Below are 26,640 nucleotides of genomic sequence, written 5' to 3' on the forward strand. Positions count from 1 at the left end.
AAGAAGAGAGAAAACTGATAAATAACTATTTCAGTTATTCAAAATTCAGAGATTGGTAAACAGAAAGAACTAGAGTGTGTCAAAAAAGCCCAAAGCCAAATGTCAAACTGATGGACTGATTGATTTAATATGAAGAGCTGTTTTCTGAGTATAAGGTACTGTTATTACATGACAACCCAATCTCTTCATTTAGCCGAGGAAAATCTATCATGACTAGCATTTTTACAGTCCGCAATCTGGCAGAAGGACCTTTGCTATCAATTGTTTGTTTGATCCATTTTGTTGGTGAAATCTGGTCCTTCCTCCGAACTGCTCTTTGTAATCAGACTGACACTCGGACAGTTGATAAGGGCTCACAATGTCAGAAAAAACTGCCCTTGCAAGCATTCATCTGCTGAGGTGCTTTCCCAATAGAAGCATGAGTGTTCCACAGCCAGGGCTTTTTTTCTCATAGAATGCTCAGAACGGCGTTCCGGAACCTTTTTTTGATGGATTTTTTCGACTTTTGCACAAGCTGTGCTACTCCCTCTATTGGCTTTTGAAAGCCAATAGGGTCTTTCTTTATTCTCCTTCTGGAGAGGGAGCTGCTGCTGCAGCTGCGAGCAAAGTTCAGAGGAGGCAGGTGAGGCCGCCTGAGCCACAGCAGGTGTGAAGGAAGAGGGCCTGGGGGGAGGGGGAGGCCCATTAAAGGTCCTGTGAATTATGACACTGCCCGTGCCTGTCCGTTGCTGGATCCCTGCATTTAGGGAGGTTGCAGGCTAGTGCTGGCTGTTAGTTTGCGCCAGGGCATGGTTACATTGGCCCAATCTAATTTTAGAACCATGCAGGATTAGCAAGGTAAACTTTTCTTCAGTTAAAGTACTCTCTTGTTCATTTCACGGAGACATCTGGGTAGCCTTTATTTTTGCAACAGTATATAACTGGTTTGCATTGTCTCCTTTTTGGTGTCCTTATGCCCCGACCCCCCACCCCCCACTCCCCAATCTAACCTACATCTCTGAGATTTCCTGACAGTCAGCCATCCAAGCACTAACTAGATTTGACCCTACTTAGCTCCAAGCTCAGGAGGTGGTCCTCAATGGCCCCTGAGAGTGAAAGTTAGCTTTCTAAAAGACAGTCTCCTTTACTCCCTCAGTCAGGAACTGTGTCTCATGGCTACTATTTTAGTGGTTATCTGGATTCTTGCAGATTTTGTACGTCTATCTGAAGTGGTAATCTTAAGCATTTTTTCCATAAATTACTTAAGGATATGCAACTATATTTTCTCATATTTATCTAATGTTACTTTTGCATCTACTTTTTTCCAATCCGTTTTCTTTCTGTCATTAATTCCCTAAGAATAAGAAATGTAAATTGTAAGCTCCTCATAGCACAGTTCTATATCATTGTTAAAATACACTGGGCAATTATGGACATATTCATTCATATTCATAAATAGATTGAATTGTAACACTTTCCCTCTCACCTAAGCCTGTTCTCTTGTGTGTATAATTTGAACATATCCAGGCCACTTTTTATCAGCAGTTGTAAAGAAATAGAAACAAAATGTTTAACTTATGTATTAATAACAATTTCTTTGCAATTCATTATCTTGTCAGTAACATGACTCCATCAATTAAGCACATATATGTTGAAGGCAGCATATGCACTTGTATTAGACATCTATCATCTCCCACTGCTAGTCCTTCCAAAAGGAACTCAATATAAAACTGTCTTTTAGAAATGCACAGGTATAGTATAGGTGGTACCTTGCTTGATAGTAGTAACTGTGAAAGAGATCTCAGAGTCCTAGTGGACAATCACTTAAATATGAGCCAGCAGTGTGCTGCAGCTGCCAAAAAAGCCCACACAGTGCTAGGCTGCATTAACAGAGGGATAGAATCAAGATCACGTGAAGTACTAATACCACTTTACAATGCCTTGGTAAGGCCACACCTGGAATACTGCATCCAGTTTTGGTCACCACGATGTAAAAAAGATGTCGAGACTCTAGAAAGAGTACAGAGAAGAGCAGCAAAGATGATTGGGGGACTGGAGGCTAAAACATATAGGGAACGATTGCTGGAATTGGGTATGTGTAGTTTAATGAAGAGAAGGGTGAGGGGTGACATGATAGCAGTGTTCCAATATCTCAGGGGCTGCCACAAAGAGGAGGGAGTCAAGCTATTCTCCAAAGCACCTGAAAGCAGGACAAGAAGCAATGGATGGAAACTAGTCAAGGAGAGAAGCAACCTAGAACTAAGGAGAAACTTCCTGACAGTTAGAACAACTAACCAGTGGGACAACCTGCCTCCAGAAGTGGTGACTGCTCCAACACTGGAAGTTTTTAAGAAGAGACTGGACAGCCATTTGTCTGAAATGGTATAGGGTTTCCTGCCTTAGCAGGGGGTTGGACTAGATGACCTCCAAGGTCCCTTCCAACTTTATTATTATTATTATTATTATTATTATTATTATTATTATTATTATTATTATTATTATTGCTATATATGCAAAGGTTGTCTCCTTTATTAAAGTGCAACACATCATTTTCCAAGTAGACAAAATAATATTCCATCTTTACTATACCCACCTGCAGTATATAAACATGGAGCTATCCCACAATTTTTCACCCCTATTAATTTGATAAAACAGAACTCAGTGTTCTAAGTTCATCATCAACTAAGTCTGATGAAAATAACTATTTTGGCAGGGATGAATTAATAGCATGCATTTTGGGTTATAGGCGCATCTCATTCACTTGAACCAATGTGATCATATCTTTAAAATGGTATGTACAAGCCATCAATAATGTGGTTGCTAATATAGGTAGGTCTGGCTTATGAGCTGTTTGTATTTAAGGAGATGCTCACAACAAATTCTAGTTTATCTGGTGAATGCCTGAAAGATGCATTAAGAATCGAATATATAATTTTTTTAATTATATAAATATATAAATAAAATTATATAAATAAAAGATTAACAAGGTGAGAGTTCCGGCACCTTTTTTTTTTTTAGAAAAAAAGCACTGTCCACAGCTATTGCCTACCCTTCAATCTTTCTTATATTCCTAAGAAGCACTTTGGAGCAATGGTTCTGTAAGATTTTCTTCATCTTTTAAGGAGAAATTCACATTGATTTGATAGGATAATTTGAAAAATTATCTGGGGCATTGGTTACTCCTCACCTTTTATTAAGGAAAAGCCAAGAGCAACTGAATTTACTCATCGGCGTTTTCCAAACGTTTTGTGGCCCTGCATATTCTCCATTGTAAAGAGTAAGAAGCTGTTGAAAATCCAAATATCCAATCCTAGTAGGGACATCAGATGCTCTAGAAGGGATTCTGGCACTGGCTCTTGATCTTGTCCATCTCCCAAGAGGGCCAATATTTTGGGCCCTGGTGGCTGTATTATGGGTTAGATAATGACCAATGCTAGAGTAAATGATAAGCCTACAAATGCACCAACAAGTGATGCAATTTGCAGAATGAAAATCTCACATGGTATTCTTGGTAGAGCAATTTTTATATATCTGTGACAAACTATACATAAAGGAACTTCTGATAATATAAATCAGCCTTGGAGTTGCATTTTTCTTAATGCTATTTAAGAAATTTCATTTTCAACAAAATAGGATAAATTGAGTTACCATCTGACAAAGTATCCTGGTAGTTCTGATACCAAAATCAATTGAACCCTCCAATTCCTACATGTCATTTTTTGGGTCATTATTCAGTGGCAGCAAGTCTGATTCATTCAAATTTATAGACTAAGCAGAAAGGATTCCAAACTCATATATACCGATGAAATAAGATTAAGAATAAAATGTTCTAGTCTTAATAGGATATATTCATCCTATTACGTTGCATCTTGTGATGCACCCCCTTTTTATGATTCCATTAATGATTTCAAAGTTTGTACTATGCACATATTGAAGGGCCTTCTCTGTTCTGGCACTTCTGCTGGAAAATTATTTCTCTTGTGTGCTGTACCATATAATAATAATAATAATAATAATAATAATAATAATAATAATAATAATAATAATAATAATAATAATAATAATAAAGTTGGAAGGGACCTTGGAGGTCATCTAGTCCAACCCCCTGCTCAGGCAGGAAACTCTATACCATGTCCCAACAGTCATCTTTTTCTCTTTTGTATTTCACATTTACCCTTTTGGTTGGCTTCTCCTAAAATCTGTTTTTCCCTGTTTGTGTCAATGGACTGTTTTTGTTCAGGTTCTCATGTATTGGCAATAAACAGGTTTATGTGTCTTGAGTATATAAACGGAATAAACAAATAAGTAAAGTTATTTATAAAATATCCTTGGAATTTTTTTTTTTTTTGCAGTTGAGAGCAATACTGTATGATATACACTTACTTCATTTACTGCTTATGTCTGTGAATGTCTGATTGAAGTTGGTAAATTTAGCCAGGGGCAAGAAAAGAAATTTGGTTATTACATTTAAAGCTGCTTTGTTTTGTCAGCAAGAGAGGCTTTTATTGAAGCTGGAAGAATCCTAAATGGATATGTCACAACAGGGATCTACTATGAAGAGGATGCTACAGTTCTGTATGTTGCTTTTTTTCCTTGCTTTAACCAGATAATGAATGAATTATTTAATTGCTGTATTCAAGGACTGGGCAAGATCTAAACAGAATTCTCCCTTTTCTTTGCTGATGGTGATCTGTTTCTAATAGTCAGCATCTTTCTAAAGCAACATTTCTTCACCTGAGGTCCATAGAACACTTGGAGATCCATAGATAGATTTAAGGGGTTCATGAACTTGGATGGAAAAAATGTTTTCATTAACCTCTCATTGAAATTTAGCTTTTCGTTCATTAATGTACATACCACAGGCAACAAAGTAACATATGGCCTTTAAATTCCAAAAAAACATTTAATTATTTCATCTAAAATTACTATGTCCCAAGAAAGGGTAATATTTTGTTATTGACTGAATGGATTAATGAAAAAGCACATATATTACTATATTGCATTCTTAAATATTTTGTTAATTGTATTTGAGAACAATTAAGTTATATGTAAGTTATATACATGTACTGTATATACCGGTATATTTATGTTTTGCAAGTAAATTCATTTTAACCCCCGTTGGTTGCAATAGATTGTCAAATGGATCTCTGGCATAAAAAAATTAGGAAGCCCCTTTCTAAAGAGAGACATGAGTAACTGAATGTGATTCACAGGGCTGTTGATTAATGCTATAGATTAAAGGGACAGCAGATTTCTTTGTGGTTCTAAGAAATGCTGTTTTTCCGGGGCTGTTCCAGTTTCTCCCTCCGGAAACATGCTATGCATTTTCTAAGATGACACTTACACGATTGTATATCAAGGAAATTAGTATAGATAGTCCTTGACCTATGACCACAATTGAGCCCCAGATTTATTTTGTTAAGCAAGACATCTTTTAAATGAATTTTGCCCCATTTTATAGCTTTTCTTGCCACCAATGTTAAGTGAATCACTGCAGCTGTAAGGGCATCTGGTTTCCCCATTGACTTGCAGCTGTCATAAATATGAGTCAGTTGCCAAGCATCTGAATTTTGATCAAGTGACCATGGGGATGCTGCCAGTCATAAGTGTGAGAAATGGTCATAAGTTACATTGAACAGTCACTAAATGAGATGTGGTAAGATGAGAACTAACGACTCCAGTGCTTTTTGTATCGTTGTATTCATTCATGTGCACACGAATATGGTATTAATTCAATAGTCAGTTCAATTTAACTTAGGCTCCTTTAATGATTTGGCTAAGATTCCTCAATCAGATAATAAGAGCAATTTTGGTAGATCTTTGAAATATATTTTTGTGTTTTTTTCCTCAGCTCCCATAAATATAATGTACCTCTTCCAGCACTTCTGTTTGCTAAGCCTGCAACTCAGCAAAGGAATGCCTTCCAGCTCTCGCAGTATAACACACAAGACATTGTTAAAATAATCCGTCATGCATTGTTGGAGACATTTGTGAGCATAATTTCTAGTTCTGATCTTTTATTTATTTAGAGACTCTTTATTGGCATTGTTCTCTAATAAGAAATTCAGCACATCTGGGTGTCTTGATTCTAGCAAGAAAATGAAGCCCAGTTGGTTAAAGGGTCTTCTGGGCACATAGTCTGAATGTAGAACAGCTGGAGCATTTTTCTGTATTATATTTAGCTTTTCTCTGTTGCAGCCAGAAATCACAGTGGAAAACCTGCCTGATTACTTCCAGATGAAGAAACCTTTGCTCATTTTGTTCAGTGACGGGGTTCCTGGCGAAAGGGAAGAAGAAGAAATGAAGCATGTGGCTATCGGCGAGGACCACAAAACCTTCATTACTTGCTGGCTAAACCTGTAAGTTTGCAGTATACCCACGCTGACCTCCATTTGGGGATAGAGTTTACAATAGGTGGGCCTTTCCCATTGGTTTAAACCTATTGGAGATGAATAATGCAATATGAATTTTGTACTAGGAAATGTTACCAGGATTCCTCCCTTAATGGTGGTAATTGGGACCAGAATTTTTGTCACCAAGTGATGCAGTCATAAAGCGCAGCATCACATGACTGTGCCGCTTAGCAGTTGTGGTTTTGACAGTCTCTGGTTACTATTGTTAAGTAAATCATCACTGTTCATTAAGAAAGGACTTCGTTACCATGACTTCTGACTTCCTGCTGGCTTACCCATTGACTTTGCTCGTGGAAAGTCAGCAGGAAAGGTTGCAAATTGTAATCACATGACTGTGGGATGCTGCAACAGTCAGAAACAAGCATCTTGATCATGGTCACTTGATCCTGGGACAAGGCAGTTTCTGCCACGGTCTTAACTCTGAGGACCCATTATAACTATCATTTTCTTAGCACCGTCTTAAGTTCAAATGGTCTCTGAATGAATGGTTGTCAATTGAGGACAACATGCACTTAACCTATTCTTTACCTTTAGATTTGGCACTGTGATTTAAGAAAGTTCTTTAGATATCCTAAATCAGTCTTTCCCAACCTTGACAATTTTAAGATGTGTGGACTTCAACTCTCATAATTCCCCAGTCCTCAGTTCTGGCACTTGAAGTCCCTACATGTTAAAATTGCCAAAGTTGAGAAACACTGTTGTAAACAGACATTAAAAAGGTAAAGGTATGTGTGCTAATCGTTTCCGACTCTAGGGGTCGGTGCTCATCTCCGTTTCAAAGCCGAAGAGCCAGCACTTGTCCGAGGACGTCTCCGTGTTCATGACTAGACTCCAAAGGCGCACGGAACGCTGTTACCTTCCCACCGTAGTGGTCCCTATTTTTCTACTTGCATTTTTACGTGCTTTCAAACTGCTAGATTGGCAGAAGCTGGGACGAGTAACAGGCGCTCACTCTGTTACGCGGCACTCGGGATTCGACCTGCCAAACTGCCGACCTTCTGATCGACAAGCTCAGCGTCCTAACCCACTGAGCCACCACATCCCAAACAGACATTGCAATGATTTAAATAGGAAATATGACATTATAACTTTCATAATAACAAAGGACACCAAAACAAAATTAACAGCCAAAATAAAGATATTGGTTTTAAAACTATAAGGCTCCTAGGCTAAATAGGTTCATATAAAAGACTTGAGTGAACAGAAATGTGTTTATTTAGCACCAACAAGACCTCGAATGATACGAGGAAAATCTGTTGTGCACCCAAAATACCACTGTTAAAAACCAAAGATAAAGTATCTTCTGATTAGGTTTATTGGCAAGCCAAGCCAATAAGCATAATGGAGGCACCTCTTAGCAGTATCTTACCTGTTCTGATATGCTTGAATTCAGATGCATTATGACTTAACTGTTTGATTGATTTTTATGTGTGCCTGTGTGTGCTCTTTTTAACCCAGTAAGAACACACCTGTGGGCAGAAGTATTCTGAAAGCTTATTTTGGAAACTCGGTTCCTCCTGTGCCTCTCCTCCTCTGGATCAACCTTCATTCTGGAGGCCATGTCTTTGTTTTTCCATCAGACCAGTCAATTTCTGAAACAAATATCCTTGATTGGATTGAAAAAGTAAAGATCAAACAAGAAGCTCCAAGGGGTAAGTAGTCAGAGACAATTAATCAAACATGCTTTGGTCTTATTCAGCTTGTTTTCACAGTTTCAGACGGATTAAATAAAATTGAACTTGAGAAGCTCAGTTATGATGCTAAATCATGTAAGACTTTATAGGCTAAAATCAGCAAAGTGCAGCTTCCAAATGCTTTTGAAGAGCAGCCCCAAGTAAATAACATGGCAGTACTCTAAAAGCAAAACGACAGGTGCAATGAATGAAGCCATGTCATATGCTTTGCTTTCAAGTGGCTTTGAAAAATATACAGACACCTTGCTTCTCCTTTCTTTAGAATTTGTAGATACATAACAGGATGCTAGTTGACCACAATGTTTTAGAACAAGTAAAACTGAAAGCAAGTAGTTAACCACAAACTATTGCTAGCGGAAATGCTTGCACAGGTGGGAAAAATGATTTGTAACAGAAAAGAGCAGGATGGGGTTATGTAATAATAATAATAATAATAATAATAATAATAATAATAATAATAATAATAATAATAATAATAATAATAATAATAATAATAATAATAATTTAATTTCTATACCGCCCTTCTCCCGAAGGACTCAGGGCGGTGTACAGGGCAATAAATACAATAAAAATACAATGTACAAAAGTTAAGAAAGAATTAAATAATGTAGCCCAATTACAATAAAAATTAATAAAATTAATATTAAAATACCCCACACCCATCAGACCAAGCCGGGTTGTTCAAATAAGTAAGTTTTTAGGTCACGGCGGAAGGAGCGAAGCTCGGGAGCCATCCGGAGCTCAACCGGTAAACAGTTCCAAAGGTCTGGCGCGCCCACAGAGAACGCCCTCCCCCTGGGGGTCACCAGTCGACACTCTTTGACCGACGGCACCCTGAGGAGGCCCTCTCTGTAGGAGCGCACTGGAGGAAGGGAAGTTGATGCCGGCAGCAGGTGCTCCCATAAGTAATCCGGACCCATGCCATTTAGGGCTTTATAGGTCATTACCAGCACCTTGAATCTCACCCGGAGGGCAACCGGAAGCCAATGCAGCTTGCGGAGTAGAGGTGTTACATGGGAGTATCGGGAAACCTCCACCACCACTTGCGCGGCCTCATTCTGCACCAGCTGAAGCCTCCGAGTAGTCCTCAAGGGCAGCCCCATGTAGAGAGCATTGCAGGTCACGAGCGCATGAGTGACTGTACGCAAGGCATCCGGGTCCAGATAGGGCCGCAACTGGCGCACCAGGCGAACCTGGGCGAAGGCCCCCCTAGTCACAGCTCCTATATGATCTTCCAAGGAGAGCTGTGAATCTAGGAGGACACCCAAGTTGCGAGCCCTATCTACGGGGGGTAATATCTCACCCCTCATGATTAGAGATGGAATAATCTGAATTTCCCGAGATGCCGGCACACACAGGCACTCAGTCTTGTCGGGATTGAGCCGAAGTCTGTTCCTCCCCATCCAGACCCGAACCGCCTCCAGGCAACGGGACATCACATTGAGGGCATCACTGGGGTGGTTTGGGGTAGAGATGAAAAGCTGGGTATCATCAGCATATTGATGATACCCAACCCCAAAACCACGAATGATCTCACCCAGCGGCTTCATACAGATGTTGAACAGGAGAGGCGAGAGGACTGACCCCTGAGGAACTCCACAAATGAGAGGCCTCGAGGCCGACCTCTGCCCTCCTGCCAACACCGACTGCGAACGTCCCAGGAGGTAGGAGGAGAACCACCGTAAAACGGTGCCTCCCACTCCCAACCCCCTGAGACGCCGCAGTAAGATACCATGGTCGATGGTATCGAAAGCCGCTGAGAGGTCTAATAGGACTAGGACAGAGGAACAACCCCTGTCCCGAGCCCGCCAGAGATCATTCACCAGCGTGACCAATGCCGTCTCCGTGCTGTGCCCGGGCCTGAAGCCCGATTGGTACGGGTCCACATAATCAGCTTCCTCCAGGAACAAAGGGAGCTGATGCGCCACCACGCTCTCAACAACCTTTGCAAGAAAGCGAAGGTTGGAGACCGGACAATAGTTGTTTAAAACAGCTGGGTCCAGGGCAGGCTTCTTGAGGAGGGGTCTCACCACCGCCTCCTTCAAGGCGGCTGGAAAACTGCCCTCACTCAAAGAAGACAAAGGTTAGCTACAGGTACAGAGAATGGTGTGAAGGATCTAGTTAGAGCAGACATGTCAAACTCGCGATGTCATGTGATGTTGTGCAACATATCTGCCATTGCCGGTAATGGGGTGGGTGTGGTTTCCCAATGTGTCTGGCCCACGGTCCGGCAGTTTGACACCCCTGAGTTAGAGGGAGAAACTGCCAAGTGAAGGTGACATCACACTCTAAGAGGTTCTGGGCTTTGTAAAGAAAAAGAACACACTTCAAAGAAGGAGGAAGTCATATTGTTTCCTGGGAGTGGGTTGAATTCTTTGGTTCTCATTACACCCAGCAGTGCTGGGAAGAAATTGAATCCATGGATAATGAGAGCCAAACAAATACCTCTTCGGGAAATCTTCTCTAAGGATTTGCCTTTATTCCTGCTTCCTTCCCCCTTCCTTTCTCATTCTCCTTTTTCTTTTTTTGTCTTGTAACCAATTTCTAACATGTTCTTATTTTCTTTATCCTCACTATAAGAATCTGAACATCCCTAAATGAACAGCTTCTTTTTCAGTTGGGAAGTTTTCTGTTTTTAAAAGTGGAATGAAGCTGGAACATTTTAATGTTGTAAGTGATTAGAAAATTGACTGCTTTAAGGAAAAGTAAAAGAGCTTGAAATGGAATGCCTTTTTGTCAGCTGTACTGTGCAAGTTGGGAAAGTAAACCTTGCTTAACAACCACTTCACATAATACCCCTAGATTGCTTTTTTAACCCAGGGAATTAACTTGTTCTTGCAAGTGATTTGACACATGATTTGGCATTACTGATATTTCTGATTTTTTTTAATATCAGGTAAGAGCCTTGGTGGAGCAGTGGGCTAATGCCTCCTTAAGTAACACCAGCTGCCTGCAATTAGTGCAGGTTCGCATCCCACCAGGCTCAAGGTTGACTCAGCCTTCCATCCTACCGAGGTAGGTAAAATGAGGACCCAGATTGTTGGGGGCAATTAAGCTGACTTTGTAATAATGCCGCTTGGGGTGTGTGTGAAAGCCCTAATAAGCAGGCATATACATAGAATGAAGGCTACTGCTAAGCTTGTAAGCCGCCCTGAGTCTTCGGAGAAGGGCGGGATATAAATGGAATTAATTGTTCTTTAGTTGTGGATCTAAGTTAGTTTCCCAATATGAACATGGCTTTTCACAGAAAAATCCAAGTTGTTCTCAATGAGGGATGACATAATCAGCCTATGGAAATGGGGGGAGGGCAGAGGCATTATTCATTTATTAAATTTGTAGGCTATCCATCCTCCTGTCAGCAACTCAGAGGCATGCCTTTTTGATGGCAATCTCCATGTTATGGATATGGATCATGTCCCCTGATGTTCAGAAGGGCCCAGTTTAAATTTCAAACATTTATTTTTATCTCCAACGATTGCCTTTTGACTCTCTCTGTCCTTGCAACTTATGCTATGCTTCTGTAATACATATGACAAAAACATTATTGCAGATGGGATTATAATAATAATTTACTAAATTTATATGCTCCCGATTCCCAATGTCTCTGGGCGGTTCACAATTGTACAACATTTAAAAAAAACAGAACAGTATAGCAAACACAAAACATCACAAGAAACAACAATGGCAAAGAAAATAAACCCAGAGGGGAACAGAATGGAGAAAAGGGATATCAGTCATTCTCTCCAAAGCCTTAGACAGATAGCCACATATTTAAGATCCTTTGAAACATCAGCAGGGTGGAGGCCATTAAAATCTCTAGGAGGAACTGAAGGCTGGTGATGCCACAGAGAAGGCACACATCCAGGATCTCAGCAGGTGACATTGTTTAATCAATAATACTTGGGGTGTGCCAGCCCTATCAGATTGATCATACTACAGGTGATCCCTCAAGAAACTTGGTCCTGTGACATGTAGGGTTTATTGGTAGTGACCAGCACCTTGAAACACACCCAATCTGGCTGCCAGTGCAGCTTGTGAAGCAGAGGTTTTACATTAGTATACTGAGGCATGCCCTTCACTGCCTGGATTGCTACATTCTGGAGCAATTGAAGCTTCTGGATGGTCTTCAAAGTCAGCCTCCCTTGAGTTGACCCTCCACCAAAGGGGTCTATAGGAGGGCAAGGAAGGAACTGATGAAATGCCAGTTCAGTTCCAAAGAGTGGGATTTGCACTGTGATGTCAGAGTGTATATTTACTTCATCATTTGGACATTACAATGGCTATTATTATCATCGGTCGGTGGCTGCTATGCAGTCTCAGAGCCTTTATACATGGCTTGCAGACTTCTTCAAAGCAACTCTTGTTAAAAGCTGAATTCTGAAGTAGTGAACTACAAAACTCTTTATATTGTTTAGATTAACCTATCAGTTATAATCAGAGGTCAATCTTAACAACCTAGATTCCCTCTAGAAATTGAACTACCTATCTGTTTGAACAATCCGGTCTGGTCTGACGGGTTCTGTTTTAATTATTTGTTTGTTTATTATTTATTATTTGTTTTAATGTAACTTATCTTCTGCATTTGGGCATTAGGGTTTAACTTATTTTCAATTGCTGTATTTGTACATTTTTGATATTTATGTCACTGTTTACCGCCCTGAGTCCTTGGGGAGAAGGGCAGTATACAAATCAAATCAAATCAAATAAATAAATAAATAAATAAATAAATAAATAAATAAATAATAAACAAACTACAGAAATATTAATTGCCTAGGGGACTGTGGGAATTGAAGTCCACATATCTGTGGAATGCCCAAATGGGGGGAAAGCTGCATTAGGGAATCTGATAACCTGCTGATGTGTGCATTTCCTCTTCTTAGTTACCTTGTCTGCGAAAGAGTGGAGGCCCCGCCTTCCTGCCTATGACTTCCTGAGTATGATGGAAGCCACACTGCCTGAATTTACTATTTATACTCAAGAAAGTATAAGTATCCATCAGGAGGAGATCCTGGGAGAAAAGAAGGCAGAAGCAGCAATGACAAAGAAGCCCACAGAGGACTCCACCATGGAGGAACTGAAGCAGAAGAAGCCAACTGGAAGGAGCTTACAAAGGACAGCTCCACATCTGGGAGCAAAGGAGAAGCAGGCTAAGCAGCATTCGGATTTATAAAGCAATCTGGTAATGTTGGATCTCTGGATAGGTTTGGAAGTAGAGGATAGGACAACGCAGAGGTCTAGAGACAGCAGTTATATTTCATAAACATTTATTGAAAACTGTGCAGTTCTTACGTACACAAAGTTGGTGACATAGGTATAACAGGCCAATTTTCATACAGAAGGAGGCCTCCCAAAGCTGCTACGATTCTAAAACAGCCCAAATGCCTTTTTAGCATTTTTCTGCCGTATGCATTTGCTTTGGAAAGAAAAATGATTGAAGGTGTTGAAGAAAAGAAGGGTAACAAATGGAGAAAGATATCATCTGGATTACACTTAAGTAAGGCAGGATGGCTGCACATGGGTGCCTATGCTTACACGTCTGGAAGCAATTATTTTTTAAATCTCAAAAGAGTTTAAGGCTAATCTGGACATGAAGATGAGAAATATGTTATCACAGAATCTCTGGTGTTTATTTTAAAAGGGTCAGTAGCAGTTTCCCCACTGCTGTCTCTCTGGAAAATAAGGCTATGTAAGTTCCAAATCTACAGAATTATCTACTGGCCATTAAGAAATTGGGAGCAGTGAGGTAGAATCTTCTGTGTTTTAGCAGTAGAACATTGCTAGCCTACCAGTACTGTCAGCGCTTGGACCTTACCAGTTTAATACAAAGCTATGAAAAAGTGGAATGACGGAATCAAACAATAGAAGAATCTTAGGTTAGGTCAGGGGTAGGCAACCTCGGCTCTTTTATGACTCATGGACTTCAACTCCCAGAATTCCTGAGCCAGCTTGGCTGGCTCAGGAATTCTGGTGTCAAGGCTCGTCCTGAAGCGAGCAGAACAACGGCTTGGCAGGAATGAGAGACGACCCACAAAGGATTGAATGTGTTTTATTCATCTTCACAGCAACCCGAAGCAGGAAAAAAGTCAGCGTTGGCGGCTACCCGCCCCCAACGCTGCTTTTGTAACAGCCCACCAACGTGACAAACACCACACCCACGGAACCACCACGCCCAAGAGACCGACCTCCGCCCACCTCCTCCTACAAACATCCCGTTCCTCCCCACCCATGCCTTTCTTTGGCTTTGGCGCTCGGTGCCTCCTGACATGCCGTCTTCCTCGACTCCCAGGTGCGTTCCCCCTGGACACTAATCCCCCCCTCACCGGGCCCCATGTCCCCCACGGCCCCACCCCATCCACAACTCGCCCACTCAACCCCACCCCAGCTCAGCTGAAAAACCCCTGCCGACCACCAGGCACATGTGTGGCCAAAATGTCCCGTGTCGTTATCTGTCTGGAGGCAGGGCCCCTTCCTCTGCTCGAGACAGCCGTCCGGTGGCAAGGAAGGGGCTCCCGAGGCGGCGACCCCTTGCCAGCGGCCTCAGGCCGGCGTCCCATTGCTCCACACAGCCGCACCAGCCGCTCCAGCCTCCTTGTCTGTCGTTCCGTCAACCGGCCTATCCTGCAACAAAGGGGAGCTCCGCCGGCAGCAGCGCGGCCAGTCGAGACGAACACGATGGCTGGTGACTCTCCTGGGCCCAGGAGGCCCGGGGCAGTTCACGGGAGACCACTGAGCTGTCAGGGCTTCCGACGGGTAGGTCAGGAAAGGCTGCTGGGAAGGGGAGGGCCCCCGGCCCTGGCAAGCCGGCCCCCGTTGAATGTCGGGCCTGTGGGGCTCGACATCTGGGAGTTGAAGTCCACGAGTCATAAAAGAGCCGAGGTTGCCTACCCGTGGGTTAGGTTATCTCTGGAGTAGAGCTTCTCAACCTTGGCAAGATTAAGAGGTGTGGGCTTCAACTCCCAGAATGCCCCAGCCAGTAAGAAGTCCACACATCTTAAAGTTGCCTAGGTTGAAGAACACTGGTCTGGAGTCCCAAAGGTGCCTTTCCAAAAGGCAACTGGACTTGCTTGATATTTTCCTTGAGAATGTTTTGTTTCTTATCCAAGAAGCTTCTTCAGTTCTGGTCTGGAGTGTTGAAGGAGGGGCACAAGAAGGAGTCTAGAGATGACAGAGTCCTGCACCCCGACCCCCAAATCCTGCTGTACTCCCCTGATTGGTGGAGGCTTTTTCCATGGACTAACGTACTAAAGAGGGAGGGCACCAAAGCCAGAGGAATCAACCAAGAACTGTGCCTGTCATGTGCATAATCTGGACAGCTTGAATTCAACCATGAGTCAGAACAGAGCCAAGTGAAGCAGGATAGGGATTGTTTCTTTGGGGGTTTTCTTTATGCTGTGAATCTGTGGACATCCAACCCCACAGGACTTCCTGACCCCCTTCTCCACTTCCCCGTGAAGTGCTAAGGAAAGTAGAATGCGGGAATAGATCCACCAGGATTTTTCTTATTCCATAGAAGTAAGTGCTCAGCCTGATGTTTGTTCTGCTGTCCAGCTGCTTGACTTTACAGCTGTGCTTACTGAGCTAACAGTGGTATTAATGGATTGATTTGGGTCCAGTGTTCTCTACTAAGGTTGATGACAGTTCTCCCTAATCAGAAGCCAGCTGGATGAAGGCTTTGATGTCAGGGAAATGAGCAGGATGCAGTTCCTGAGAAGCTGGTCTTCTTTGACCAGGCCTCTGTTGTCTCCCCTTTGGGACAGCAAGAGGAGAATTGAACCTTAAAGGAACATAACTTTCTTTACAGCTGGATACCGTTTGGTATATGATAGCTTCCCTGAGAGGAGAGTAGATGATGATGATGATGATGATGATGATGATGATAATAATAATAATAATAATAATGATGATGATGATGATGATGATGATGATGTGGGAACATAGGGTGGAAAAAATTGTCGAGAATGAGAGGGTGAAGATCTTGTGGGACTTCTGAAAACAGACAGATTGCCATTTGGAACATAACACGGCAGATATCGCAGTCATAGAGAACCAAAGCTCACAGTTGATTGATATTGCAGTACCAGGAGATGCTAGAGTCGAAGAAAAAGAACTGGGAAAAATTACAAAATACTGCGACCTGGCCATCGCAACTGTGCGATTATGGATGAAACATGTAACAGTGATACCCAAAGTCATCGGGGCACTGGGAACTATGTCCAAAAACTTTGCAAAATACATCAAGAAATTGCAGCTTCCTGCAATAACTCCAGCAAAGCTACAAAAAACTCTGCTACTCGGAACGTCTTACATTTTAAGGAGATACCTGGTTGATACCTAGGATGCTGGCAGCAACCCATGTCAACCATTAGTGCCAGTCAATTTGAGTGTTCAGTTGACTGAGTTTCATGTTTTATGAATAAAAGTTTTGTAATAATAATAAAGTTGGAAGGGATCTTGGAGGTCATCTAGTCCAAACACCTGCTCAGGCAGGAAACCCTATACCATTTCAGACAAATGGCTGGCCAGTCTCTTCTTAAAAACTTCCAGTGTTGGAGCATTCACCACTTCTGGAGGCAGGTTGTTCCACTGATTTATTGTTCTAACTGTCAGGAAGTTTCTCCTTAGTTCTAGGTTGCTTCTCTCCTTGACTAGTTTCCATCCATTGCTTCTTGTCCTGCTTTCAGGTGCTTTGGAGAATAGCTTGGCTCCCTCTTCTTTGTGGCAGCCCCTGAGATATTGGAACACTTCTATCATGTCCCCCCTCCTCCTTCTCTTCATTAAACTAGACATTCCCAATTCCAGCATACTTATATATTTTAGCCTCCAGTTTCCTAATCGTCTTGTTGCTCATCTCTGTTTTCTTTCTAGAGTCTCAATTTGGCTAACTATCTTAAATAAAAACTGAGGAAACAATAAGTTGAAACTCAGAATATGTTTGCTTTACTTGTAAAATAATAAGGGCAGGATAAAAATCTAATAAATAGACTCAGTATATTAAGCCAAAATTTGGTTGACTAGCGTGTGGTTTAGACTGTTGTATGAACAAAGGCCCAGGTTTCAAGGAAAATGTTTCTCAATGTGCCTTGGAATTATGAAGGATGAATCAAAACTGTCTGAATGCAAAACATGTGGCATATTGCTGAGTTATAGGAACTTGTATTTCTGGTAAGGGTTAGTAAATGATAATGAAGACCAATACTGCGAAGGATGTCTTGGGGAAAAGAACATAGTCCCTGCCATTCAGAAAAAAATCCACATTGGGTATGTTGTGGTTTTGCATGTCAAGGGCTTCTTATGATGTTTGTATTGTTTATCTTTTATATTATTGCCCTGACTCATAAATGTGATTTATCTGGTAAAATTGAGGCCAATGTCTTAAAAATACAAATTCGGGCCAACACTCTTTTTGACAGTTTTAATGGAGCTGTGTCATTCAGCCTGGCTGAAGGCCTGGCACATAAAATATAAAATATGAGTACTTTTTATGTTTGGAAAGATGAATCTTAAAAGTGTTTACAAGCTCTTGGGGAACAATAGAAAATATATGGATATGTCGTGCATCTTCTTAACTGACTGACTGAGGTTTTAAACCTTAAAATTTAAGAGCCAGAAGACTGGATCATAAACTTTAAGTTCCTTTTCTCAACTTGATAGCTCCCGCATGTGTTGGATTTCAAATCCCCTAATCTCTAGCCAACAAAGTGAGAAAATAGCTTTTAAAAGGGATCTGTGCTTATTTTAATTCATGTTATGAACTACCAGACTCAGCAGTTTACATTCTAAAATGATAAAGTTATTCATAAGAGAAAAGTTGCCTGTCCTTCATCTCTCTGCTCCCTAAGCAAACTCAGGGGTGAGAGACTCCTGAATAACATAGGATGTGATGGAACTACATGGGGAAAGAATGAAAAATATATCTTCAATGTATGTGTTTGAGTTAACAGAAATATACAGCAAAGGGTATAAAAAGGCATTCTTGGGGGTCAGGCACTAATAATCCATAAAGGTAAAGGTTCCCCCGCACACAAGTGCTAGTCATTTCCGACTCTAGGAGTCAGTGCTCATCTCCGTTTCAAAGCCGAAGAGCCAGCGCTTGTCCGAGGATGTCTCCGTGGTCCTGTGGCCGGCATGATTAGATGCCAAAGGCACACGGAACGCTGTTACCTTCCCACCGGAGTGGTCCCTATTTTTCTACTTGCATTTTTACGTGCTTTCGAACTGCTAGGTTCGCAGAAGCTGGAACGAGTAACAGGCGCTCACTCTGTTATGCGGCACTCGGGATTTGACCAAACTGTCAACCATCTGATCGACAAGCTCAGCGTCCTAATCCACTGCATTAAAAGAGATACCCAACCTGCTGACAGATTTTATTGAGAGCTGGACCACATTAGTATTTAAATGGGAGAACGCCCTAAAATGTCAGCGCTAAAGACTATGCTGGGAATTTTTTAAAAAAAAATCTTAAAAGAAGGACATGGAAACCATTTTCATTGTATTTTCAGAAAAACTACATGAATTGTGGTCATGAGATCACTAGAAGCTGAACTTGACTCAGAAGACTTTAACTATTATATGTGCAAAATTTGAACTGTGTTGTTGAAATATGTTGTTTACATTCTTTGTAAGATTTTTTTTTGAATCCCATTTATATCCCGCCCTTCTCCGAAGACTCAGGGCGGCTTACAATTTAAAGCACAAATCAATGTGCTTAGCAATAGCCTTCATTCTATGTATATGCCTGCTTATTAGGGTTTTTGCCCCACCCCCAAGCAGCATTATTACAAAGTCAGCTTATTGCCCCCAACAATCTGGGTCCTCATTTTACCTACCTCGGAAGGATGGAAGGCTGAGTCAACCTTGAGCCTGGTGGGATGCGAACCTGCACTAATTGCAGGCAGCTGGTGTTACTTAAGGAGGCATTAGCCCACTGCTCCACCAAGGCTCTAGATTTATAAACACAGTATTTAAATTCTGTTTTCTTCTTTTTGCAAATTAGAAATGGATGGGTTACAAACCTTAACAGGTTCCTCTAGACCAGGGGTAGGCAACCTCGGCTCTTTTATGACTCATGGACTTCAACTCCCAGAATTCCTGAGTCAGCTGACTCAGGAATTCTGGGAGTTGAAGTCCATGAGTCATAAAAGAGCCGAAGTTGCCTACCCCTGCTCTAGACTAAGAGTCCCTGATATAGATCCTATGGGTACTATATGTCCACAGATATGCTCTTTCAGGCCCATCTCTTTCTACCCTCTGTTTAAATTTTTAAACCAAGTGGTTTAAGACCATGCCCTGATACAAACTGACTTTCCAAATCAAATTTCCCTGAAAGCCATTGGATTCTTCATTGGCCTTCAGATATTTTCAATAAGAAAAGGTGAGTGGCTGAAGAGTAGCACTTCATTGATTAATAGAGCAGTAGCACTAAGACTTATATACCTCTTCATGGCGCTTTACAGTCAGCATATTGCCCCCAACAATCTGGGTTGACATTTTACTGTTCTCGGAAGGAGGGAAGGCTGAATCAACCTTGAGCCAGTGAGAATCAAACTGCTGGCAGTCAGCAGAGTTAGTCTGCAATACTGCATTCTAACCACTGCACCACCATGGTTCTTATGCCTGCTTGTCCTCCCAAAAGACAAAGATAAGTTAGAGGGTGATAATTCCCCGCCTTCCAACAGATGGATGTTATATCACAATAAAGCTTTTATCTTTATTGTAAAAGAAGCCTCCTAAAAGCTCCTCTGCTGGTGGCGAGGAGAAGACCTTCCAGTTCCTCAAGGAGTTTCCAAAGTGACATTGACATCACTGGATGCTGATTCAGATATTATTCTGAAAGGATCGCCAGAGCGATAGGTTGCGCAGAGACTGGAACAGATGCCTGTGCAGGCTAGTGCTGCCACTACCTCACAATTCATCACAAGAAGAAAGGATGCGAAGTGACTTGGGTGGCTTACAATTCTAAAATGATAAAACAATTTAAAAAACATTAAAACAAGACATCCACAAAATAAATGGACAAAGCATTATTTCAAAAGCAACAGAAATTATTAACTCTGCCAGGAGCAATAAATATATAACTTCTCAGCATTTCAAAGGCCAGATAGGACCAGAATCAAGAAATCTTAATAGAGCTGCAGATGGTTGCTAAAACAGCCAAGCATTCAAACAGTCCTATAGAAAGGAAAGCCTATAGCAAGCCTTGTCTCACTATCAGTGCAATATCTATCAATACAGCAGATAGACTCTGGAAGCACTCACTGAGGAAGAACACATACAGAAATCAGGATGCTCTGCCAATATGGAAGAAGGCCAAAAATGTAAGAAAATGGGTCATTTGGTAGCTATCTGTTATGCTTGACCGATGAGAGTAGTTGCAAAACATGTTGATACCAATGAGCATTTCATTTGGAAACCAAGTACATGCTTGGATCATCTGCCAAATTCTGCAGAACATTTGTAAACTAATGGCTATAAAAGTCTTCCAAAATTAATTCAGGAGTTGATACAGTGATTAATTCAGAATTTGTCCTCAAGAGCTTTCAGGGCATGTCCCATTCTCCACAGATTACCACATATCCTTGTAGGCCATAGCAGTGATATATACATGATCAGATTACTTTATAACCACTACCCAGTACAGAGAGTAGAAATGTGAAGTCTATGTGCTACATAGTCAGATAGATGTTCTTTTGAGCCAAGACTCTGTCTGTTGCACCAAATAAAAGAATTCTGCCCAGAAGGTGTATGGAGATTCTCAATCGTCCAAGTCATGGTTGTCCCAAAGGTGCTTTTTAAAAGGCAAATGGACTTTCTTGGTTTTTCCATTAAAGACGTTTAGCTTCTCATCCAAGAAGCTTCTTCAGAACTGACAAGAGTGTAACAACAGAACAGAGCAGAAGAGATTCCTCCAAGAAGAAGCTGTTTCATCTACACTACCAAAATGGTATCAGTCATCCTGGTCCTCAAAGTGAGAGCAGAAGTGATGAGGATGGGCTATGTCAAAGATTGGGGCAGTAGTCCTTCCAGTACTTGATGCAAGGAAACATGAATGCAGGCTTATTGTTTCTGACTCTGGGATTCAGTGTGATCTTTTTGGCTGCTGTGGAACTAAAAGGCTGAACTAAACAGGTTTGACTCACTAGGGTTCTTTTTACATTCTTATGAACCATGCTGCCTAGTGCCCAGATAATCAGTTGTGACTTTATAAAGACATATAGGTAGCACACAGAAGAACAAAGAAATTTCATGAACTTTTTTGGGAAGGTCATTGCTGTTAATCTTATATTTCCTGTTTTCCTGTTTGCTCCATTTTTGCCTAAAATGCCTTGTCCATCATTTGTAGATAGGCAGGTTGCTACACAGGACACCATGAATTTCTGTAATGTGTTGTGTTAAACTTCTCATCACTCATGGCAGGGGAAAGTCTGACTGATGGGGGGAAATGAGCTTTGGAAAAACCAGAGAATGAAATTTACTTTGGCAAATGGTAAGAGATGGCCAACATAAATTCACATAGTCAACCTCATTTCTTGCAGGAATTCTGTTGATCCCACATAATCTGACTGGCATAGCAGATTGCATTTTTCTTCCTGGATGGAAGGGCTACACAGCAGTTGAAAATACACAAAGCTATTCCCAAGTGGGGAGATGTTCAGCCAAAACATACTGAAACATTTGAATATATAGTCAGAAGCCAAAGTAGACGTCCCAATACAATGTTCTGATGTCGTAGTAATGAGTCTGCTTTCAGTCAAAATGAAACTTTTCTATAGTTCCACAATCTACTCATAGGGTTTCAAATCTATGTCATCACCCAAGGCTATAACTCCTTAGTTATGAGCAAGAGGCACACTTCTAGATAAGCCCCAGGCTAAGCATAAAGTTACCATATACAACATTTTTCAATGCAGGAAAATAGGTTCAGGTATCCATTCAGCCTCACATATATTCACTGTATACATGTTTAAAATATGATATTGTGCATATGGGATCCTTGTTATCCTTCACACTGGTGTGTCTTTTCTAGTTAGTTCTTTGCAGATTTGTTGGGATCATAATTTAAAATACCCAGCCTCCAGAACATACTCCAAGGACATAGCTTGAGAGAGAATATTTTATACAAGAGGGAACAAAGTTCAAAGTGCAGTAGTAATAATAATAATAAAGTTGGAAGGGACCTTAGAGGTCATCTAGCCCAACCCCCTGCTCAGGCAGGAAACCCTATACCATTTCAGACAAATGGCTGGCCAGTCTCTTTTTAAAAACTTCCAGTGTTGGAGCATTCACAGCTTCTGGAGGCAGGTTGTTCCACTGTTTAATTGTTCTAATTGTCAAAAAATTTCTCCTTAGTTCTAGGTTGCCTCTCTCTCTGGTTAGTTTCCATCCATTGCTTCTTGCCTTGCCTTCAGGTCCTGCTTTGGAGAATAGCTTGATTTCCTCTTCTTTGTGGCAACCCCTGAGATATTGGAACACTGCTATCATGTCCCCTCTCGTCCTTCTCTTCATTAAACTAGACATACCCAATTCCAGCAACTGTTCCTTATATGTTTTAGCCTCCAGTCCCCTGATCAACTTTGTTACTCTTCTCTGTACTTTTCCTAGAACCCAGGACCATGTGTAATCCATGAACTCCCTTGTTCAGAAACTGTCCAATTTGGGCATACATTGAAAGTACAATTTATTGCAGAATAAGCCCAAACTATAGGAGAAAAGTAGGTAGAGCTGGTGGGTAGACTTAGGCACATCATCAGTTTAGAGCCATTGCATTTCTACAAGTTCTCCAAGACCAACCTCTTCTGAGTTCCTTTGATCCTTATCTGATGCCAGTTTAATGTTGAATCAGTTTCTTTTGTATAAATCTTGAATAAATCTATGCTGTAACCTTACGAATGGTTCTGATTTTTTCTGCCTGACACAGTCCTTGTAAAGCTTGTCCTAAAATAGGTTTCACCTAGATTAACTTCTAACTCCTTGATTCCAAAATGGATGAAGAATGAGAAAATCCCAACCACTACTGCATAAGTGAAAGACTTGTGTTGCTTTTCTTCATTGCTCCCCCTTCGGACCTCCAACCATTCCTGACACTAACCTGGTTTTCCAACTAATCTTGCAATGCTATATCAGCAAGTCAATTACTAGATGAGATAAAGATGACAAATTTGGGGTTCTTCTCTTCATCTGAGACAGGTTATTTTTAAGTTCAATTAAAGACCAGTCATTCTACATTCCACCCAACATTCCTGGGGATTATTTTATTAGCCAGAAAATGGCACTGGAGCTCACATGCTGGAGAAATTACTTAAACCACATTGACAGCGGGGCTGTCTGCAGGCATAGTAAAAGCCAAAAGGGCGGCTGCAACATTGCAATCAAAAATCTCCCTGGTTTTTTATGTGCATTGTAAAACTTTTTTCACACTGTTGCAGTTACCCTCCTGATTTTTTTTTTAACCAGAGATTGAAGACAGTCTGCCCACTGTTAACAGTTGTCCAATTTTCTGCAGCTTAGGATCTGGAAGGGGGAGCCGAGAGGTAAAGAGATGGTGCTCTAGTCTAGACAAAGGGACAAGCTCATTGGTTCTAGATTTGAATCTGAAGATTGCAATGATCACTGAAGTGACTGAGTCTAAGTCTGTACTCAGTGCAGGAATCCAAATTAAAAGATTCATGACAGATGTTCCCCTAGCCTCTATTTAAACAGTCCATTATTCAAGAAGCATCAACTTCCTTCCGCCCTGTGCGCTCCCACAGAGAGGGCCTCCTCAGGGTGCCACCGATCAGAGAATGTCGATTGGTGGCCCCCAGGGGGAGGTCCTTCTCTGTGGGTGCCCCGGAGCTATGGAATCGGTTGCCGGTTGAGCTCCGGATGGCGCCTGCCCTTCGCTCCTTCCGTCGCGATTTGAAGACATTCTTATTTGAACAAGCCGGCCTGGCCTGATGGGGGATGGGTTGGGTTTTTATTGTCATTTTTAAATATATGTATTTACTGTTTTAGTTGGGCATATGTTTAATTTTCTTTTAACTTTTGTATTTTTGTATTTTTTATATATCTGCCCTGTTCACCGCCCTGAGTCCTTTGGGAGAAGGGCAGTATATAAATAAAATTATTATTATTATTATAAGTTGTGGGGAAATGTATTTTGGATTCCCAGGATGGAGAGGCTGCATTCCAGAGGGCAAGGAGGCAGCAAAACGTGGAAAGTTTGGTTGGCAGGAAGAAGGTTAAATGGCTCCTCCTAACTTTTCCCGAAGTATACCTATAGTTATGCAAATAATTGCTTTAGTCTGGCAAGAATCTGTCTACCGGTGAGTGAAGAACAATAAAGAAAACTACTAAAAAATAACCCTATGAGTCATTCCTGGTTCTTGGGGCCTTACATAAGTGCACCACGTCTCTGAGGAATTGGTTCCACAGTCAAATTGTTCTTACTGTAAGAACTTAACTTAAAAAAAACCCCAATAACAGATCAGATCTCCCTAAGCATTAGCAGCTCTTCACTCAGAATTACTTGGCTTTCTGCAGCAGATAATCAAAGATAAAAATATTTTATTGTTTGCTTATTGGAGACCATAAATTTATATTTTGAAATGACTAAGTAATCACTTCTCAACCTGTGCCAACGAAAGGATCCCTTAGTTTCCCATCGGTGCTATATTTAAAAGATGATTTACAACCAAGCGGAAATATAAATCAGGAGCCACTGCTTCTTTTTCTTACATTCTCCTGAAATAGTACCCAGTTAAAAACATCTGGCACCTTAAAATTTATTTGATGATCAACCTGCAAAATGTATATGTTCTTGGAAACGATATATTGCTTGCAAGCTATCTCTATGAATGCATCTGAATAAATCTGCTTAATTTTTTAAAAGAAATTACTAATAGATAACCGTGATGAACATCATCAACCCAGTTCTGGAAAAATCAAGTTTATGATAATTTGCCAGGAACAAATGACAAAAATGGCTTCTATCAGCCCTTTGTGGTAGACCAGGACAGGAAAGAGAAACCACACGAAATATTAGCACTCTACTTTGATTGATATAAACAGTAATAGCAGAATCTTGAAGACCTGGCAGAGTTTTTTCCTTTCCCTTTTTCCTTCCCTCTTATAACCACAATAGTCAAGGCAGGTCAAAGGTGCTTTCTCCCTCCACCCCCCTCTGTTTTTCTGCTAAGCTGCTGTTTTTCTAATAGCTACTGTAAAGCATACTTTCTTCAAAGCCATGGCCTAACTACTCTACATCTTCTATAACATGGGTGTCAAACTGCCGGCCTGCAGGCCAGATGTGTCATGCGGAAGCTGCGCCTACCCCAGCTCTGGCAATGGGAAGAAGGGCTAATGCCTTGGTGGAGCAGTGGGCTAATGCCTCCTTAAGTAACACCAGCTGCCTGCAATTAGTGCAGGTTCGAGTCCCACCAGGCTCAAGGTTGACTCAGCCTTCCATCCTTCCGAGGTAGGTAAAATGAGGACCCAGATTGTTGGGGGCAATTAAGCTGACTTTGTAATAATGCCGCTTGGGGTGTGTGTGTGAAAGCCCTAACAAGCAGGCATATACATAGAATGAAGGCTACTGCTAAGCTTGTAAGCCGCCCTGAGTCTTCGGAGAAGGGCGGGATATAAATGGAATTAAAATAAAAAAATAAAAAAATATATGTCATTACACATCACGTGACGTGTTTGACACCCTTGTTCTATAAGAAACAGTCTTAATACCTTGGACATGGAGGTTCCAGAAGAGAGAAGTGAGACATCAGACTATACTTTATGGAACTGCTTCTTCTGCAAAATAATTAAAGGTATGGGTAGTTACATAAGTTCATTTAGTTACATAAGTTCATTTAGTTCATCTAGTGATCGTTCGAAATTACAATGGCAATGAAAAAAAGTGGCATGACCATTTTTCACACTTTACAACCATTGCAGCATCCCCATGGTCACATGATCAAAATTCAGAAGCTGGGCAACTGGTTCATACTTATGACCATTGCTGTGTCCCAGGATCATGTGGTCACCTTTTGCAACCTTCTGACAAGCAAAAGCAACGAACGGGGAAACCAGGTTCACTTAACTGGGTTACTAACTTAACATTGCAGTGATTCACTTAACGGCTGTGGCAAGAAAGGTCATGAATGGGACAAAACTCACTTACCAACAGAAATTTTGGGCTCAACTGAGATCGTAAGTCAAGGACCCCCTGTATAGGATCCTTTCTCTATCTGGCATGTACTCAGATGTGAAACATGGCCAAAGCTTTGCAATCTTTTACTCAGTTCCTGTGGGTTTCAATTATTCGAAGAAGGAATCAAGACTAATTTCCAATGTATCATTAGAAGAAAACTCCTGTTACTGTATGGAGAAACAAAGCCTTTGTGCCATTTAGAGCCACTGGACAAAACAGGCTAATGCAAATCTAACAGTTTTGCAGGGCACAACATTCTTTATAATTTGATTTGGGATAATTAAAAAAACCTGTGAAATTGCATAATATAAATGTTGAAAATTAAATACATTTTAGGCATTGCTTTCCAGAGAGGATATATATATATATATATATA

At 41.2% G+C, this 26,640-nt stretch overlaps 3 protein-coding genes across 4 annotated transcripts in view; 1 reads left to right on the forward strand and 2 right to left on the reverse strand.

Annotated features, from left to right (window-relative positions):
- The window catches only part of TXNDC16 (thioredoxin domain containing 16), a 55,556-nt gene extending 39,032 nt beyond the window's left edge, over positions 1–16,524 (forward strand). Inside the window, exons 16-20 of the mRNA XM_083378087.1 lie at positions 4,470–4,554; positions 5,831–5,969; positions 6,178–6,338; positions 7,851–8,044; positions 12,967–16,524. Coding sequence (XP_083234213.1) covers positions 4,470–4,554; positions 5,831–5,969; positions 6,178–6,338; positions 7,851–8,044; positions 12,967–13,256 — 869 coding nt within the window. The 3' untranslated portion in view covers positions 13,257–16,524. The remainder of the gene's footprint in view (positions 1–4,469; positions 4,555–5,830; positions 5,970–6,177; positions 6,339–7,850; positions 8,045–12,966) is intronic.
- The window catches only part of GNG2 (G protein subunit gamma 2), a 432,181-nt gene that overhangs the window by 96,056 nt on the left and 309,485 nt on the right, over positions 1–26,640 (reverse strand). The gene's annotated exons all lie outside the window — the stretch shown is intronic.
- PTGER2 (prostaglandin E receptor 2) overlaps positions 25,543–26,640 on the reverse strand; it is a 30,145-nt gene continuing 29,047 nt past the window's right edge. Inside the window, exon 3 of the transcript XR_014494282.1 lies at positions 25,543–25,864. The gene's annotated coding sequence lies outside the window, so the exon portion shown is untranslated. The remainder of the gene's footprint in view (positions 25,865–26,640) is intronic.

Source organism: Vipera ursinii (assembly GCF_947247035.1).
Source record: "Vipera ursinii genome assembly, chromosome: 1".
Lineage (NCBI taxonomy): Eukaryota > Metazoa > Chordata > Lepidosauria > Squamata > Viperidae > Vipera > Vipera ursinii.